Raw genomic sequence first — 16,898 nt, forward strand, 5'->3', positions numbered from 1 at the left:
CCTGGGTGGGGACACTCACCTGGCGACACTGGCATCGGCAGCGAGGACGACGGGCCTGAAGTGAGCGGCCGGGGAGGCGAAGGCCTCTGGCGGCAACGTGGCCCCTCGGAGGCAGGAGGGTTGACCGGGCACCGGCCCCTGCACGGCCACCAGCCTGCTATCACTGCTGATCTGCATGAAGCCTGGGACAAACATGGGGTGAGCAGGGTGGGTCCCGGCCTTAGCGGGTACTAGCTTTAGTTGTCTACTGGCCTTAGTTGGTACTGGTCTTAGTGGGGCACAGGCCTTAGTGGGTACTGGCTTTAGTAGTGGTGCCGGCCTTGGTGGGTACTGGCCTTAGTGGGGTGCTGACTTGAAGGGCCCAGGAAGCCTCAGGGGCACTGGGAGGAAGGGAGACTCCAGGGAGAGGCCTGAGGGAGGGGCCTGGAGGCCAGGGCTGCCCCGAGCAGGGAGGGAGGGGGTGTGGTGCTCAGTGGGGGGCTGGAGTGATGGAAAAGGCCAGAAGACCCAGCCACAGACCGGAGGCTTGGACGGGCCTGTAGGGAAGGGTCTTCGCAGGCAGCAGGGGGTGGGTGGGTGCCACTGAGACGCAGACAGGGCAAGACAAGAGCTGGGTCATCAGTGTGGGGCGCAGTGGTGGAGGCGAGTCGCCTGCTCTGGCTGCTGGTGAGACGGGAGGGCTGACCCGAGTGAGGCCTGAGAGGCCGGGGCCAGAGGGGCCGGCAGGAGCCCAGAGCAGGGCAGCTGGGGGCCAGCTGCGGGCACGCTGCCTGCGGTCCCGGCCACGTCCGGAGGTGGCGTCCACTCGGGGATGGATTCCCGGAGGCAGCCTCTGGGGGGACGGCAGTGGGGGCGCAGTGCGGGGCGAGGGGACGGCAGCGGGGGTGCAGTGCGGGGCGAGGGGCCCGCAGGGCAGGGGCGGTGGGGACGGGCCGGTCCCGGGGCCCACCTGAGCCGGGCCTGGGCGCAGCTGCTATGCTGGGGCTCAGTTCAGCCACCGAGAAGGCGTTTTGCAGCCCGATGGTCTCTTCCTCCTGGCAAACCTGGGGCAGAAGGACACGGACAGCTCCCGGTCGAGATGGGCGCCAGGCCCCGGGGGCGCAGAGCAGACCCCCGCGGCGCGAGCCCCCCACCTGTGCTGACTCGCAGGCCTGTTGCTCTGGAGCGGGAGCCCCTGGGGCGCGGGGCTGCCCAGTGCAGCAGGGTTCCGGTGGGTTTCTGGGGCGTGGGAAGACCGCCAGAACCCACCCTCCCCAAAGTTGCTGTGTGCTCCTGTCTGCATCCGAGGGACCCTGTCACTGCCTGACGGGGCCCTGGCCTGTCAGCACGGCAGGACGCCGACAGGCACTGAGGGTCCCTCGGCGGGACCCCCAGGGTGTGCCCCCACCCGCACGTGCCAGGGGTCAACAGAGACCAGGGTGTGGGCCTGCGGGAGGGGCTGCTCTGTGAGCTCGTTCGTGGTGGAACGAGACAAGGAAAGGCACGTCAGGAGGATGAGGAGTGACTTGCCTTCCATCCCTAGAGTCTCCATGCATCTATGCGGTAAACAAGGAAGAGCAAGGAGCCTCACCTCCGCGGCCCCAGGGCAGGATAAAGGGCCTGCGGGGTCTCCGCGGTGCCCAGCTTACCGTGCAGGTCAATGCCCTTAGGTGGGCTAGGATCTTTCTGCTGTCCATGCCTCTGTGCAGGAGGTAACCGCTGCAGGTCTGAAAGCAAGCACAGGCCAGTGTCCAGCACGCCTGGGGCACCGGCCTGCTTCGCTCCCTCCGCGGAGCCCGCTGGAGTGGGCGGTGGCAGCCGGGCGGCCGGGGGCTTCTCTCCAGGAGGACCCCGTGGCGCCCCTTCCTGGGGAGAGCCATGGGCACCCCAGCCTCAGGGGCCTGGGATGAAATTCAGAGTCTCTAGCTGTCCTCCCCGGCTGTCCTGAGCTGGGAAGCCACGGAATGACGGGGCTCCCCCTGACCCAGCCTGGAGGACCCTCGGAGGAGTGCGAGCAAGTCGGGCGTGTGGGGGATGCGCTGCAGGGGGTCAGGGGTCAGCGCTCAGGTCCAGGACATCCCCAGCCACTCTCCGGCTGGCGGATGCACTGGAGACACAGGCCATCTGGGGGGACGGCCGGCGTTGAGCAGCAGAGACCCCTTGCCGCCCGTCCACAAATGAAGCCATGCCCTTCCCCGTCCAACAGCACTGACCTGCCCCAGAAACAAGAACCCGTGTCCCGGGCCCTGGACCTTGAGCTGGGGCCCCCCCGTGGCACAGTTACCTCGATGGCCTCGGCTGCGGATGGCCGCTCCTGGGCGCTGCGTCTGGCCATGTGCAGGAGGAGGGTCTTGAGCCTGCGTGGCAGAGCCAGCTTGTGGTCTCGGGGGATGCTGAACTTGGCTGCTGTCCACAGGATTGCGGCCACGCAGTACACAGACGCCTGGGTGGAGGAGGGGGCACAGCCGGCTGGCTCAGCAGAACTGCCCCGACTCGGGTCCCGCCAAGGGCGCAGCCAGGCACCTTCCCCCAGGGCTGGGAGCTTCCACAGAACCTGGAGGCCCCACCGCAGACCCTGAGCCAGAACCCGGGGGCCTGGCCTGGGAATCTGCATGGTTAACAAGTACCCACAGGCCTTTAAGTCTCAGTGTGACCAGGACGACCTGGGGCCCCAGCTGGGCCTTCCCAGCTCTCTCTCCACAAGGGCGAAGGTGGTTCCTCAGGGAGCCCGAGGCCAGGAGTCCCCCAGAAACCGTGCTGTGCTGCTAAATGGCTAAGGACAGGCTCTCTGAACAAAAATCCAAGTCTCTTGGTATACAAAGAGGTTTATTCTAAAACTTGCTGATAAAAAGGATGTGTCGCATGCACTTGAAAATAATAACGAAAAGGGCGATGCTCTTCTCTGTAAGTTCCATAGAATCAACTGCTTCTCCCTGAATGCTTTCCCCTATTTTTACCCTACTCTTGTATCTGCAACCGACCTGTGACCAATACGTGGTTCCGATACGTGGTTCCGACGTACACGTGGCTGATACCTTTGTTTCTCTCGAAAAGTAAGAGAAAGTGAAACCAGAGACACAGCTGACATCTGTGCTGAGTCAGGTAACAGTGGCTGAATCCCCAAAGGAGTATTTCCCAGAGCTTTTGTACAGACCTGACACACTTTTCAGTTTAATTGTGTTCATGTTTCCTCCATTACATCAAGTCTAGTCAATTGACAAAACAATGAATCAAGCCCTGAGTTCAGCACTGGCTGATTTCCACGGTGTGAAGACTCCCGCATGGCCAGCTCCAAGCTGCCAAGGTGGTGCCAGTGAGCCAGGCAGGGAGGGGGGGGCCCTTCCTATAGGGCTCCTGCCCAAGAGCACAGATAGCAGTCAACTATAGCAAATCATTAGGAAATTCTTACTTTTGAGTATTTATCAACCTTTAAAAAAATTAAGCTTTTTACTTTGAGATTCACATACAGTTGTAGGAAATAATCCAGAGGGACCCCATGTACCTTTCACCCAGCTCCCCACCGCAGTGACATCTTACAAGGCTGTAGTGTGGTGTCACAACCTGCTCCCTGGCGTGGACGCTGGGAGATGCAGGACATTTCCATCACCAGCATCCGGCCTGTCCCCTCCCAACTTAGTCACTGGCAACTACTCATCTGTTCCCCATTTCTTAATTTCATCATTTCATATAAATGGAATCACACAACATGCAGCCTTTCGGGGCTGCCTTTTTCTCTCGGCCCCATCATCTGGTGGTCGGCTCATCAACACTCCGCTCCTCTCACTGCTGCTGCTCCTCTGCGGTGTGGACGCGCCACCCACTGAAAGACAGCTGAGTTGTTTCCAGGTTGTAGCTACTGCAAATAAAATTGCCATAAACATTCGTGTCCAGGACTTTGTGTGAACATAAGTTGCATTTCTCTAGGAAAAATGTCTTATGAATGCAATTTCTGGGTTGTATGGTCGTTGCATGTTTAGTTTTGTAGGAAACCAGCAAACTGTCTTCCTAAGGGCTGCACCATCTTGCATCCCCCTCATCAGTGGATGAGGGTTCCCATCGCTCCACATCCTCGCTAGCATTTGGTATTATCAGTGTTTTGGATTTTAGCCTTTCTAATAAGTGTGTAGTGGTAGCTCATGGTTTTAGTTTGCATTTCCCAAATGCCATATGAAATGGAATACCTTTCACGTGCTTATTTGCCATCTGATACCTTCTTTGGTGAGGTGTCTGTTCAGATCTTTTGCCCACTTTTTAATTGGGTTATTTGTTTTCTTACTGTTCACTTCTAAGAGTTTTGGCATATTGGGGATACAAGTCCTTTATCAGATGTGTGTTTTGCAAATAGCTCTCCCATCTGTGGCTTGTCTTCTCATTCTCTTAACTGTGTCTTTTACAGAGAACAGCATTAAAATTAAGCATTTAATTTTAATGAAATCTAACATCGATTGTTTCTTTCATAGATCATGCTTTTGGTGTGGTATCTGAAAACTCATTGCCTAGATTTTTGTTTGTTTTTTTTTTTTGCGGTACGTGGGCCTCCCACTGCTGTGGTCTTTCCCGCCATGGAGCACAGGCTCCGGATGCGCAGGCCCAGCGGCCACGGCTCACGGGCCCAGCCGCTCTGTGGCATGTGGGATCCTCCTGGACCGGGGCACGAGCCTGTGTCCCCTGCATTGGCAGGCGGACTGTCAACCACTGCGCTACCAGGGAAGCCCTCATTGCCTAGATTTTCTCCTATGTTATTTTCTAGAAGTTTTATAGCTTTGAATTTACTTTTAGGCCTATGTTCCATTTTGAGTTAATTTTTGTGAAAAGTGCAACAAGGTCTGTGTAAAGGTTTTTTTGGCCTGTGGATGTCCTGTTGTTACAGCACCACTTGTTGAGCAGACCGTCCTTTCTCCAACGATTGCCTTTGCTCCTCTGTCAAAGACCAGTTAACTGTATTTGTGTTGATTTATTTCTGGGCTGCTTTGTTCCATGTATTTTTTATCTTTTCTTTTGCCGAAACCACACTTGATTACTGTGGCTTACGGTAAGTTTTAGAACTTGGTAGTGTCAGTCCTCTGACTTTGTTCTTCTCCTTCAATATTGTGTTGGCTATGCTGGGTCTTTTGCCTCAACATAAAAACCTAAGAAGCAGTTCGTTGATATCAACTAAACAACTTGCTGGGATTTTCATTGAAATTGCATTGAATCTATAGATCAAATTGGAAAGAACATCTTAATAATATTGAGTCTTCCAATCCATGAACATGGACTATCTCTCCATTTATTTAGATCTTTTTCGGTTTCTTTCATCAGAATTTTACAGTTTTCCTCATATGAATCTTATACATTTTCTTAAATTTTATACATAAGTAATTTTTTTGGTGCTAACGTAAATGGTATTTTTAAAAAATAATTAATTAATTATTTTTTAAATGGCTGTGTCTGGTCTTAGTTGTGGCACGCGGGATCTTTCATTTCTGTGCATGGGCTGCTTGCTAGTTGTGGTGTGCGGGTTTTTTTCTCTCTAGTTGTGGTGCACGGGCTCCAGGGCACATGGGCTCTGTAGTTTGCAGCACGCAGGCTCTAGCTGAGGCGTGCAAGCTTAGTAGTTGTGGCACGCGGGATTAGTTGCCCGGGGTATGTGGGATCTTAGTTCCCCAACCAGGGATCGAACTTGTGTCCCCTGCATTGGAAGGTGGATTCTTTACCACTGGACCAGCAGGGAAGTCCCGGGTATTGTTTTTTGTGTTTTTTTTTTAGTTTTTATTATTATTTTTTAATTAATTAATTAATTTTTGGCTGCATTGGGTCTTTGTTGCTGTGCACAGGCTTTCTCTAGTTGCAGTGAGTGGGGGCTACTCTTCATTGTGGTGTGTGGGCTTCTCATTGCAGTGGCTTCTCTTGTTGCAGAGCACAGGCTCTAGGCATGCAGGCTTCAGTAGTTATAGCAAGCAGGCTCAGTAGTTGTGGCTCGCGGGCTCTAGAGCGCAGGCTCAGCAGTTGTGGCACATGGGCTTAGTTGCTCCATGGCATGTGGGATCTTCCCGGAGCAGGGCTCAAACCCATATCCCCTGCATTGGCAGGCAGATTCTTAACCACTGCGCCACCAGGGAAGCCCTGGTATTGTATTTTTATTTTCAAATTCCAATTGTTCATTGCTGGTAAACAGGAAAGCAATTGACATTTGTATTTTAATCTTCTATCTGCAATCTTGCTACAACTGCTTATTAGTTCCAGGAGATTTCTGTTGATTCTTTGGGATTTCCTACTTAGGCAATCATGTCACCTGTGAACAAAGACAGTCTTATTTCTTCCTTCTCAATCTACATCCATTTTCTTTTCTTGTCTTGTCTTATTGCATTAGCTAGGACTTCCAGTACGATGTTGAATAGGAGTGATGAGAGGAGACATTCTTGCCTTTTTCCCAATCTTAGGGGAAAAGCATCTAGTTTCTCACCATTACTTATGCTACCTGTTGGCTTTTGTAGATATTCTTTATCAAGTTGAGGAAATTTCCCTCTATTCCTAGTTTGCTGAGAGTTTTTATTATGAATGGGTGCTAAATTTTGTCAAAAGCTTAGCATCTGTTGTTACAATTTTTCTTCTTTAGTCCATGTGATGTATTACATTGACTTTCAGTTGTTGAGTCAGCCATCCATACATGGAATAAATGCCACTTGGCCAGTTTTAAATTTTGATGAAGTTCAATTTATCCATTTTTCCTTTTGTGGAAAACTTTATGGATAGTGCTTTTGGTGTCAAGTCTAAAAGCTCTTTGCCTAGCCCTCCATTCCAAAGATTTTCTTTGATATATTTTTTCATCAGCCTTCTGTAGTCTTTAGCATATAAATTCGGTGAGTGCTTTGTTAGATTCACATCTAAGTATTTCATTTTTGGGGGAGTGATTGTAGATGTACTGTGTTTTTAATTTTGGTGTCCACATGTTCATTGCTAGTATATAGAAATACAATTGATTTTTGAATGTTTATCTTATATCCTGTGACCTTTCAAAACTCAATTCTAAGTTCTAGGAGGCTTTTTTGGTAGATTCTTTGGAATTCCTTGGAATTTTCTATGTTGACAGTTATGTCATCTGCAAACAGCATTATTTCTTCCTTCCTGGCCTTTATGCTTTTTACCTGCTTTTCTTGCCTTATTGTAGTGGCTAGAACTTCCAGTACAATGTTGAACAGGGTGGTGAGAGTGGGCATCCTTGCTTTGTTCTTGATCTTAGGGGGAAAGCATTTAGTCTTTCCACTAAGTATGATGTTAACTGTACAGTTTTTTTGGTAGATGATCTTTATTAAGTTGAGGAAGTTTCTTCTATTTCTATTTTTCTGAGTTTTTAAAAAAATAAATTGGTGTTAAATTTTGTCAAATGCTTTTTCTGCATCAATTAATGTGATCATGGGATTTTTCTTCTTTAGCTGGTTAATATGTTGGACTACACTGATTGGTTTTCAAATACTGAACCAGCCTTATGTCCCTGGAATAACCCCCACTTGTTTATGGTATATAATTGTTTTTATATCTTAGTGATTTCTATTTGCATATATTTTGTTAAGGATTTTTGCCTTTATATTCATGAGGAATATTGACCTATATACATATTTTTTATACTATCTTTGTCTGGTTTTGGTATCAGGGTAATATTAGGCTTCATCAAATGGACTGGGAAGTGTTCATTTCTGTTTTCTGGAAAAGACTGTGTAGAATTGGTATTAATCCTTCTTTAAACATTTGGTATACCACCCCAGTGAAAACATCTTGGCCTAGAGATTTATTTTTGAGAGTTTAAAAATTACAAGTTCAGGGCTTCCCTGGTGGCGCAGTGCTTGAGAGTCCACCTGCCGATGCAGGGGACACAGGTTGGTGCCCCGGTCCGGGAAGATCCCACATGCCGTGGAGCGGCTGGGCCCATGAGCCATGGCCGCTGAGCCTGCGTGTCTGGAGCCTGTGCTCCGCAACGGGAGAGGCCACAACAGTGAGAGGCCCGCATACCGCAAAAAAAAAAAAAAAAAAAAAAAAATTACAAATTCAATCTCCTCAACAGTTATGGAGCTATTCAAAGGTCTGTTTCATCTTGGGTGAGTTGTAGTTTATGTTTTTTTAAGATTTGGTCCATTTCATCTAAGTCTTTTAATTTATATGTGGGAAGTTGTTGTGGTATTCCATTATCCTTTTGATGTCTGCAGGGTCTGCAGGAATGTCCCCTGAGTCATTCCTGACACTGGTAATTTGTGTCTTCCTTCTCTTTTTGCTTTGTCAGTTTTGCTAGAAGTTTGTTAATATTATTGGTCTCTCTCTTCCAAGAACCAGCCCTTCATTTCATTGGTTTTCTCTACTGTTTTTCTGTTTTCATTTCATTGAGTCCTGCTCTCAGCTTCACTGTTTCCTTCTTTCTGCTTTGGGTCTATTTCACTCTTCTTTTTCTTGGTTCTTGAGGTGGATGCTTAGATTACTTAGTTGAGACTTTACCTCTTTTTTAGTTTTCAGCATACGAGTCCTGTACATGCTTTGCTAGACTTACATCTATTTCATTTTTAGTGAATTTTTTTTTTTTTTTGAGGGGAGGTTGCCTTGTTACCGCTGGGTGATGGTGAAAGTCCCAACTCTTCCTGAGGCCTCCTCTGACTGACACTCCCACCCTGGGAGGGGCACGTCTCACTGATGGGCAGGGGTCCTTGTCACAGGCTGGATGCTCAGCCTTTTCTGACAGCACCTGGCCTGGGTGGGCCACCCTCCCTTTGTCCTGGTGCTCCGGCTCCAGCATGCGGGCTTCCACTGGGCTTCTGCTGTGTCCGTTGGTGTTTCCCAGATGTGCTTCCTCATCCTCCACGTGTGAGGCAGGAAGGACACCTGGGACTCTTCGGACCGTCACTCCCCGGGCCCAGGGCCCTGGCCTTTCTGTCCTCACACGCCAACTTTCAGAACGGCGTGTTTTGTTGGGGGGCAGGGAACTTACGTCTCCCCCATGTTCCCGAAAGCGGAAGTTCTACCTTGGTTCTGAATATAAATTACTTGATTTTAAGTCTGTACAACTGAATTTTTAATAACGGCTGTGTTTGACAAGCATCTGGCAAACATTCTTGAAAGTTCAGCCGTGGGGTCTTGTGAGCACTGCCCAGAGCTGAAGTCCAGGCTCAGATGACACCCCGTCACCCTCCGGGAGGCCCCTGCAGAGCCAGGCTCTGGACGCGGGGGCCATGTTTGGGGGGTCGTCTTGACTCTGCTGAGTCCTGATGCTGGGCCCATCCTCTCCCCACCCCCTCCCCCTCTCAGGCTCTCTGGACGGAGGGCATGGGCACCACGGAGGGGGGCAGGGGGCCACGGGAAGGGGTGGGGAGGGCCCAGGTACCTTTTCAGTTGTCAGCTTTTGCTCTGCGACCTCGGGAGCCAGAAAGAACGAGTTGTAAGCACCTGAGAGAGAAAACCCCAAACCCACTGAGCCTGCCTTCAGCCTTGGCTGTCGGAACCAGAGCGCAGCCCCCGCGGGGACCCACTTACGCACCGCTGGCGGGAGGTGGCCCAAAAAGCACAGTTCCATCCTCGGCCACCAGCACGGAGTCCAGACACAGGTAGGCTGCAAGGGAAGGCGAGGGTCAGGGCGGCTATAGACTCACTGGGGGACCTGGTCCCCCTCAGGGCCGACAGAGCCACGGTCGTGGGGCAGCCCCCTCTCTCAGCCACCCCACGGGCTCCCAAGCCACTCAGGGAGTGCGGGGACGCTGGGGCCCTCGCTGGACACAGCACAGGGGCCAAGTGCTGGCTCCCCTTCCCAGAGGCCCGGGCGACAGGCCATGGAAGGGCCATCTGAGCCAGCCCTGGGGCACAGGAGCTGCGGGAAGAGGAGCGGGACAGAGGGACGTGAGCCACCCGCCGAGCAGGGCCCTGGGAGGGGTCCCGGGGGAGGCTGGGTGCCAGCGCTTCGTACCCACAGGCCTGAGGCTCACAGTACCCAAGGGAGGCCAGAGAGCAGCGCCCCTGCCCTGCTAGAACCACTGTGGGGCCAGAGACTGGTCCCTCTGCCTGGTAGGGCTGAGCTTCAGGGGCCACAAACCAGTCTAACGTCCAAAGACGTCCCCCCACCAGCCCCAGCCAATCTTCGTCTCCTTGGGGACAGCGTCGCCCCTGCTGAGAGGGTGTGGGTCAGGGCCACCGCACAGCTCCTGCCCCTCCTCAGCAGGAGGAGGCCCACGTTTTAAGCTGCCCTCTGACCCCCTTGGTCCTGAGACCAGAGTAGATACCTCCAGGCCGCCCCCGGCTCACAGGGTGGACACTGCCACCCGGCCCCAGGCTGTCCACACAGCCCACATGGGCGACAGAGGCCATGTGTGGCCCCGGGTCCCGGCCCGGACATGCTGGGGGTCGGCGGGCTGGACGAGGACCCATGGGAGGGCGTCACCTGGGTGCTGGCCGTGCGTCCGCAGGGTGCTGAGGCATGCGTGGGACAGAGCCCAGAGCTCGTACTCCTTGAAGGGCCGGCCCAGCTTAGACAGGAGGTCCTGCAGGGAGACGCCCTGAGGGGGGCGGGGGGAGGAGCCACATTCAGTGTGTGGGCACCTCAGAGGGATGCATGGAGGAAGGCGACAGGGCAAGGACCACCGCAAACACGTGGGGTTTGCCCCACACAGTGCATCCTGGCATGACGGGCTGGGAGAGTCCCCATGTCAGCACAACAGGTGCTGGGGGTGCACGTGGAGAAACCAGCACCTGTGCACGGCCAGTGGGAACATAAAACGGTGCAAGGACGTGGAAAACAGCATAGAGGCTCCCCAAAGAAACAGACGTAGAATTACCATCTGACCCAGCAATTCCACTTAAAAGCAGGGTCTTGAAGACATATTTGCACACCCATGTTCAAATCAGCATGATTCACGAGAGTTAACACGTGGAAGCAACCCAAGTGCCGCTGGTGGATGGATGGATAAGCATTACGTGGTCCATCCATAAGATGGATATTATTCAGCCTTAAAAAGGAAGGGAATTCTGACACAGCTACAACATAGATGAAGCCTGAGGACACTGTGGTCAGTGAGATAAGCTAGTCACAAAGGGACAAACACTGTATGATTCCTCTTATATCAAAGACTGAGAGTAGCCACACCCATAGAGACAGAAAGTAGATTAGAGGTTATCAGGGCCGGGCGGAGGGGATGGGGAGTAAGTGTTTAATGGGGACATAGTTTCAGTCTGGGATGATGACAAAGTTCCAGGGATGGATGATGATCATGGGTGCACAACAGTGTGAATGTACCTGATGCCACTGTCCTGTACACTTGAAATGGTTAAGATGGTAAATTTTATGTTATGGGTCCCCCTTCCCTCACACCGCCCCCCAACATTAAAGTCCCAGAGTCAGAAGAATGAGTTCAGCTGGAAGGGAGTTCTCTGCTTTGTGGCCACGGGAAGAGCTGGGAGTACAACCGCCCACTTGGACACAGGAGTGCATGTTCAGAGGAAGGTTCCAGAGGCAGTGTCTTCACCCCTCCTGGACCCCCCTCTGCGCCCAGGGTGTAGCTGCCTCGGTCCTGAGACTTCGCTCCCTGCCTCATCCAGCCTGTGCCTGGCCAGCGGCCCAGGTTCTGGGGCACAGGGCCCCCCAAGCCTCCTGCTACATGTGGGGTTGGAGCAGCCAGCTTTGCACCCAGGACCTGCTCTCCAGAGGAGATCTGGGTCCCCGACTCTGGACCAGCCCTGACACCTGACGGGTTGTGACCTGTGTGGGGGCCGAGGTCTGGTGGGCCCTGATCCCTTGAGCCTTTGGGGCAGGGAAGCCTGGTGGTTAAGACCATGGCTGGGCTCCCAATCAGTTCTGCCCTTCAGCGACCGCCCATCCTCCTCCTGGCGGCCCCAAGCCTCAGTTTACCCATCCAGGAGGTGGGCTGTGAGGCTGGTGGGCATTTGAAGGTGAGCAGAGCCCTGGGCTCAGGCCTGAGGCTTTCACCTCGGTGCCTGGGTGCTCTGGGTACACGAGTGTGGTCAGATGGGTGGACATGGGGAGGCCAGTGGAGATGGTTTGGGCTGAGCAGACAGTACGTGGGCATCGAGCATGTGTCAACGTGCTGGGGTCTCCAGGATGGGCTTTCATTTGAAAGTAACCATATTTTTCAAGTAAATTACCCTCAGGTGCTTATCAGGATATGAATAAAAATGTAACTCAGAGTTTGCCCTCCCCTTTGACCTCTGGGTCAGCAAAGCATGGTGGGAATGAAGCTGGTGGAGTCGGCACTGCTGCACAGACACACGTGCGTTCGGGCCACCGAACCCCAGGTGACTTCGGCCCGAGATGCTCACAGGCACCCACCTGAGGGGAGCGACTTACTTCTTACTCAAGAGCCCAAGCCTGCGGAGGGAGCGCGTGCGCGGGGGCGTGTGCACGCAGGCCCCTCCCGGGCCACGCGGGCCACGGTCACCCACCTGCTCCAGGGCTGCTCCGCCCGGCTCCCCAGCTCTGTCCGCAGTCCCGTCATCAGGCTCGGGAGTCCCTGGGTCTCTGCCGGCATTGCGAGGGCCCTTGGAACCGGGCGGGGGGCTTTCCTCTGCGGGGCCCCGGCCACGCGCCCCCCTGTCCCCGCCGCGCCGGAGCTCGGCGTCTCGCTCCGGCCACAGACTGGATTCGGGCTGTGCCTGGAAGCTGGTAAGGCCATTTTTCCCCTCCGGAAAGGGCTTCCTGGGGTCTGGAGGGAAGAATTCTGGTGCCGGTGGCTGGGTTTTCGTGCTGGTCAGCGACAGGCAGAGGGCGCCGGCCTCGGGGCCGCCGGGCGGGAGCCGGGGCAGCGTCTGCACCTTCCTCAGGCGGCTCCTCTCCAGGAAGCCTCTGTCCGGGTCCCCCAGGGGCCGCTGGGCATCCAGGAGGAGGCAGGCCAGCCTCTCGGGGACCAGCCCCTCCTGGCCCGGGCTTTCTCCGTTTTTCACAAGCAGAGCCTTGGAGGGCGGGGTCCCCGGTTGCTCCAGGCCTTCTCCAGCAGGGCTCGGGGGCCGGCCCTCCAGGGCAGGCAGGGCCGCTGGGTCCGCGGAGCGGTCCCCTGGCTGCCTCTTGGGCCCCACACTTTTTGGAGCCAGTCTCTCCCTCCAGGTGATCTCACCGACATCTGGGCAAAAAGCAAGACGTGATTACAGCCGAGGGCCACGGCCAGGATGGACCTCCCCCTGCAATCCCCATGCTCACGGCCACCGAGGCACCCACTCCTGCAGGACCCCTGGACCCCCACCCATCACAGAGAGCACGGGGCCTCCCAGGCCCCCCCCCTTCCCTCAGGACTGGCCCAGAAACGTCCTCATCTGCTTCCTTAATCACACCATCTTGGCTAAGTAATGAGTCTCCGAAGGCTCCCAGTCCCCCCCGCCGCCCAATCCAGGATGAGCTTCCCGAAGGGGTTTCCTAAGGCCTGTCTAATTAGCTCATCCAAAAAGCACATGGTTTTGCTATTATGATTACACAAGTGATACGCCCCAAAGGAATAAATTAAATCTGGCAGCAGCCCCAGCTCGTCCTGATGCACAACCTTCCACACGTGTCTGCGTGAACCCCCCTGGAGACACACGCCCTCCCCTCCCAGTGGCCTGCAGCCCCCCGACGGAGCCTCTGCTCTCAGTGGTAATGCCCTCCCTGATGCTAGAGCCGCCAGCGGGCCTGGTGCGGCAGTGCCACAAATGCCAACGTGGTGGGAAATGCCGTTCGCCTGGCTGGGGGAGGGGCCCTGCCGCCCCCAGGGGCTCCACACCTCCCCTCAAGAGCCTCCAGGCTCCCTGCTGCGAGCACAGAGCAGAGCAGACGTTGGCATTTGTTCAAAATGCCACCCGAGATTATGCCTTGTGAGCCATGAAAATCCCAGATGCTTCAGCAACAGCTTGTGTGGCCGGGAAGTAAGTGGCCACCAGACAGGCGGTGCTGTGTCCATGTCCCCAACGCCCACAGAAGAGGACAGAGGTGACCAGTCCCAAGGGCAGCCACTTCCCATATGACCTGCCTCTCACCTCCAATTGTGGGTCAGAGCGTGTCAGCGTGTGCACGTTTGCAGACGTGTTTGTGCGTGTGGGAAACTGTGGGCGTGTGCTGCGTGTGCACGGGGGTGTGCTTGCTGTGTGAGTTAATAGTCTAAATAGGTGTGTCCGAGTTTGCACATGCTTGTATGTTTCCATGTGTGCTGTGGGAGCACATGTGATCTGTCTGCATCCGTGTGCACGTCAGCGTGGGTGGCTTACACGGTGAGTACGCTGGCGCGAATGTGTGTGTACGTGATCGTGTTAATGCTTGTGCACACCCACGTGTGCATGTGTGAGTGCGTGCACATGCCTGGGCGCGTGTGCAGGCTCGTCCACCTGTGTGCTTACCTTGAAACGCCCCGAAGGACTCGATGGACAGCACCCTCCTCCCGGCGGCCGAGAGGCTCTGGCATAGGCAGCAGGAGGACGTGAGCTGCATCTTCTCCTCGCACAGTGCGATGATGCTCTGTGACCGGAGCCAGCGCTCAGCCCCGCCCCCGGCCCCCCCCCCCCGCCGCCCCCTCACCGCTCTAGGCACTGGGATCGCGAAACGGGGCGTCCTGAGCCTCATGATCCCCGCGAGACAGAATCTGCTTCGTGAAACCAGCGGATTCTGTCCTGCTCGTGACAGTTATAAAGCCCGCCGTTCATCGCAAAAATGCAGAGTAATGAAGTCAGGAGCCCCGGTGACGGGCGGGTGGGGGCCCGCGTGTGCGTGCTGGCTGTGCGTGCACGCTGGCCGGGGGCGCGTGGGGCTCCGGGCCGCGCCTGGGGGAAGCAGGGGCTGCCTTCGCGCTTACCTGCAGGTCGGGCCGGTCCCCGGGGTCCTCGGCCTGCATCTGGCCCAGCAGCGCTTCCAGCTCCCGGCTCAGCCTGGGCTGGGGCTCGGGCTCCGTCACATAGTCGAGGGCTGCCTTCAGCGTGGCCCCCAGAGAGTAGATGTGGGCCTGCGGCAGCACCAGAGAGCCCACTGGGCGTGGGGCAGGGCTTCGCAGCCTCCCAGGGCAGCACCTGTCCCCAGGCAGCCGCTGCTCCTCTGGGCCTGGAGCACCTGCTCTTTACAGGGCCGCCTCCCCTGCCCCCAGCGCGGCGATTCTCCTGGCCCCGAGCCACCCCCATGCTCGCGGGCCTGGGGTCTGTGCCGGCCCCGCTGCACCAGCCCCAGCCCACCTCCCCGGCACAGGCCCTCGCTTGGCACCTGCCCTGTCTTCAAAGGGCCAGCCTTTTCTTTTTCAAGTGTATGCTTCAAAAACTGAGTTGAGGAGGAGGAAAGGCAGGTTTCTTGCAGTTTGGAAGTCAGGGTTTTCCCCTGTGTGAGTGGGGCTCTTCTGCCCACGCCCACTGGGACAGGCTCACGGGGAAGGGCTCGGCCCTCGGGACCTGGAGGGGCTGCCGATCCCCGTGGCCAGGTGTCCTCCAACACCATCTGGCCTTCTCGCCTCATCCCAGGACCGCGCACGTGCGGCTTCATCATCCCCGCTTCACTGACAGGAAGCTGAGACCAGAGAGGTTCAGGAACCTGCCCGGGGCCACACAGCTGGGCCAGGAGGAGCTGGTGGGGGCCCTGGGCCATGTGGCTCCAGAGAGGTGGGTCACACAGCTCAGGAGTAGAGGCCGGGCCCCCAGAGGCCGGCTCTCCCCACCTCCCTGCCCCAGTGCTCCCCCCACTCCAACCAATGAGTCCCCCACCTCCAGCCCTGGGCCCACTCTGGTCCAGGGTCAACACCTAGCCAGGGCCAGACTCAGCATGGCTGAGTGGTGGAGTCCTGGCCCTCTCCCTGGGCAGCCTCGTGACCTGTCAGGGACGTCTTGCCCGGCCTCCTCACATGACCCTCAGACCCCACCTTCCTGGTCTGTGGGGAGGTCTGGGACCACCGGCTCTTGCTGTTGCTCTAGGGCTGCCTGGTTTCCACTGGCTGCCTGGCTGAGACACGCCCTCCTGACCCACCTCCCTGCCAGCGTCTCTCTCAGGAGCTGGGCACGTGTGGGTCCACCCCTCGCCACTTAGGGCAGTTCCTGTGTTTTGCTGTTGTGACCAGCGCTGCAGTGGCCGTCCTCATGTGGACGTCTTTGTGCATCCACAATATGTTCATGAAGCCTCAGACCCCGCAAGTGGGGCTACCAATCTGAGCTACATCCGTTCCATTTGCAGTTTTCAGAGCTGCTAAGGAGCTTCCCTCGTGAGTGACCGGCCCAGCCGTGTGCCTGTGTGTGTGTGTGTGTCTGTCTGTCTGTGTGGGGGGGAGGTCAAACCCCCTCCCCCTTCCAGCTCACGGCCTCTGCAGCTTCCCCAAGCTCAGTGTCTCGTGCTAACCTGCATTTCTGTGACCGTGAAGGAGACCAAGCACGTATTCATCTCTATTCACTGTTTTAAATTTTCCTCTTTACGCCCATTCATGGACTTTGCCAATTTGTTCGCTGAGCTGTTGCTTGTTTTGAGTGCACTCTTGGCACATGAAGGGGCTGCTCCCTGGTCTGTGTGTCTCACGTATATTCTGTCACTTATGTTTCAACTTTTTCATGTGTCTTTTTTTTTCTTTTTCTTTTCTTTTTTTTTTTTGTGGTACGCGGGCCTCTCACTGTTGTGGCCTCTCCCGTTGCGGAGCACAGGCTCCGGATGCGCAGGCGTAGCGGCCATGGCTCACGGGCCCAGCCGTTCCGCGGCATGTGGGATCTTCCTGGACCGGGGCACGAACCCGTGTCCCCTGCATTGGCAGGCGGACTCTCAACCACTGCGCCACCAGGGAAGCCCTTCATGTGTCTTTTGACATTCAAAAATCCTAATGTTTAATTTGTGAAATTGGATAATTTTTTTATTGGCTTCTTAAGAGGACCTTCCCTAGCCCAAGACAATAAAAACAGCTTACTTCTGCTTTTTCCAACACTTTTATAATTTTAAAGCATCTAGCTCTAATCCCTGTGGGTTGAACCTTTGAGCTGGC

General features: G+C 55.3%; 1 protein-coding gene across 1 annotated transcript in view; it reads right to left on the reverse strand.

Moving 5' to 3' along the window:
- Positions 1-16,898, reverse strand: part of KNDC1 (kinase non-catalytic C-lobe domain containing 1) — a 56,938-nt gene that overhangs the window by 21,398 nt on the left and 18,642 nt on the right. Inside the window, exons 4-13 of the mRNA XM_060090169.1 lie at positions 14,757-14,903; positions 14,305-14,422; positions 12,388-13,061; positions 10,373-10,487; positions 9,479-9,550; positions 9,326-9,387; positions 2,264-2,422; positions 1,629-1,706; positions 950-1,043; positions 20-182 (exon numbers count right to left, since the gene is read on the reverse strand). Of these exons, the coding sequence (XP_059946152.1) occupies positions 20-182; positions 950-1,043; positions 1,629-1,706; positions 2,264-2,422; positions 9,326-9,387; positions 9,479-9,550; positions 10,373-10,487; positions 12,388-13,061; positions 14,305-14,422; positions 14,757-14,903 (1,682 nt within the window). The remainder of the gene's footprint in view (positions 1-19; positions 183-949; positions 1,044-1,628; positions 1,707-2,263; positions 2,423-9,325; positions 9,388-9,478; positions 9,551-10,372; positions 10,488-12,387; positions 13,062-14,304; positions 14,423-14,756; positions 14,904-16,898) is intronic.

Source organism: Mesoplodon densirostris, chromosome 1, assembly GCF_025265405.1.
Source record: "Mesoplodon densirostris isolate mMesDen1 chromosome 1, mMesDen1 primary haplotype, whole genome shotgun sequence".
In the NCBI taxonomy this organism is placed as follows: domain Eukaryota; kingdom Metazoa; phylum Chordata; class Mammalia; order Artiodactyla; family Ziphiidae; genus Mesoplodon; species Mesoplodon densirostris.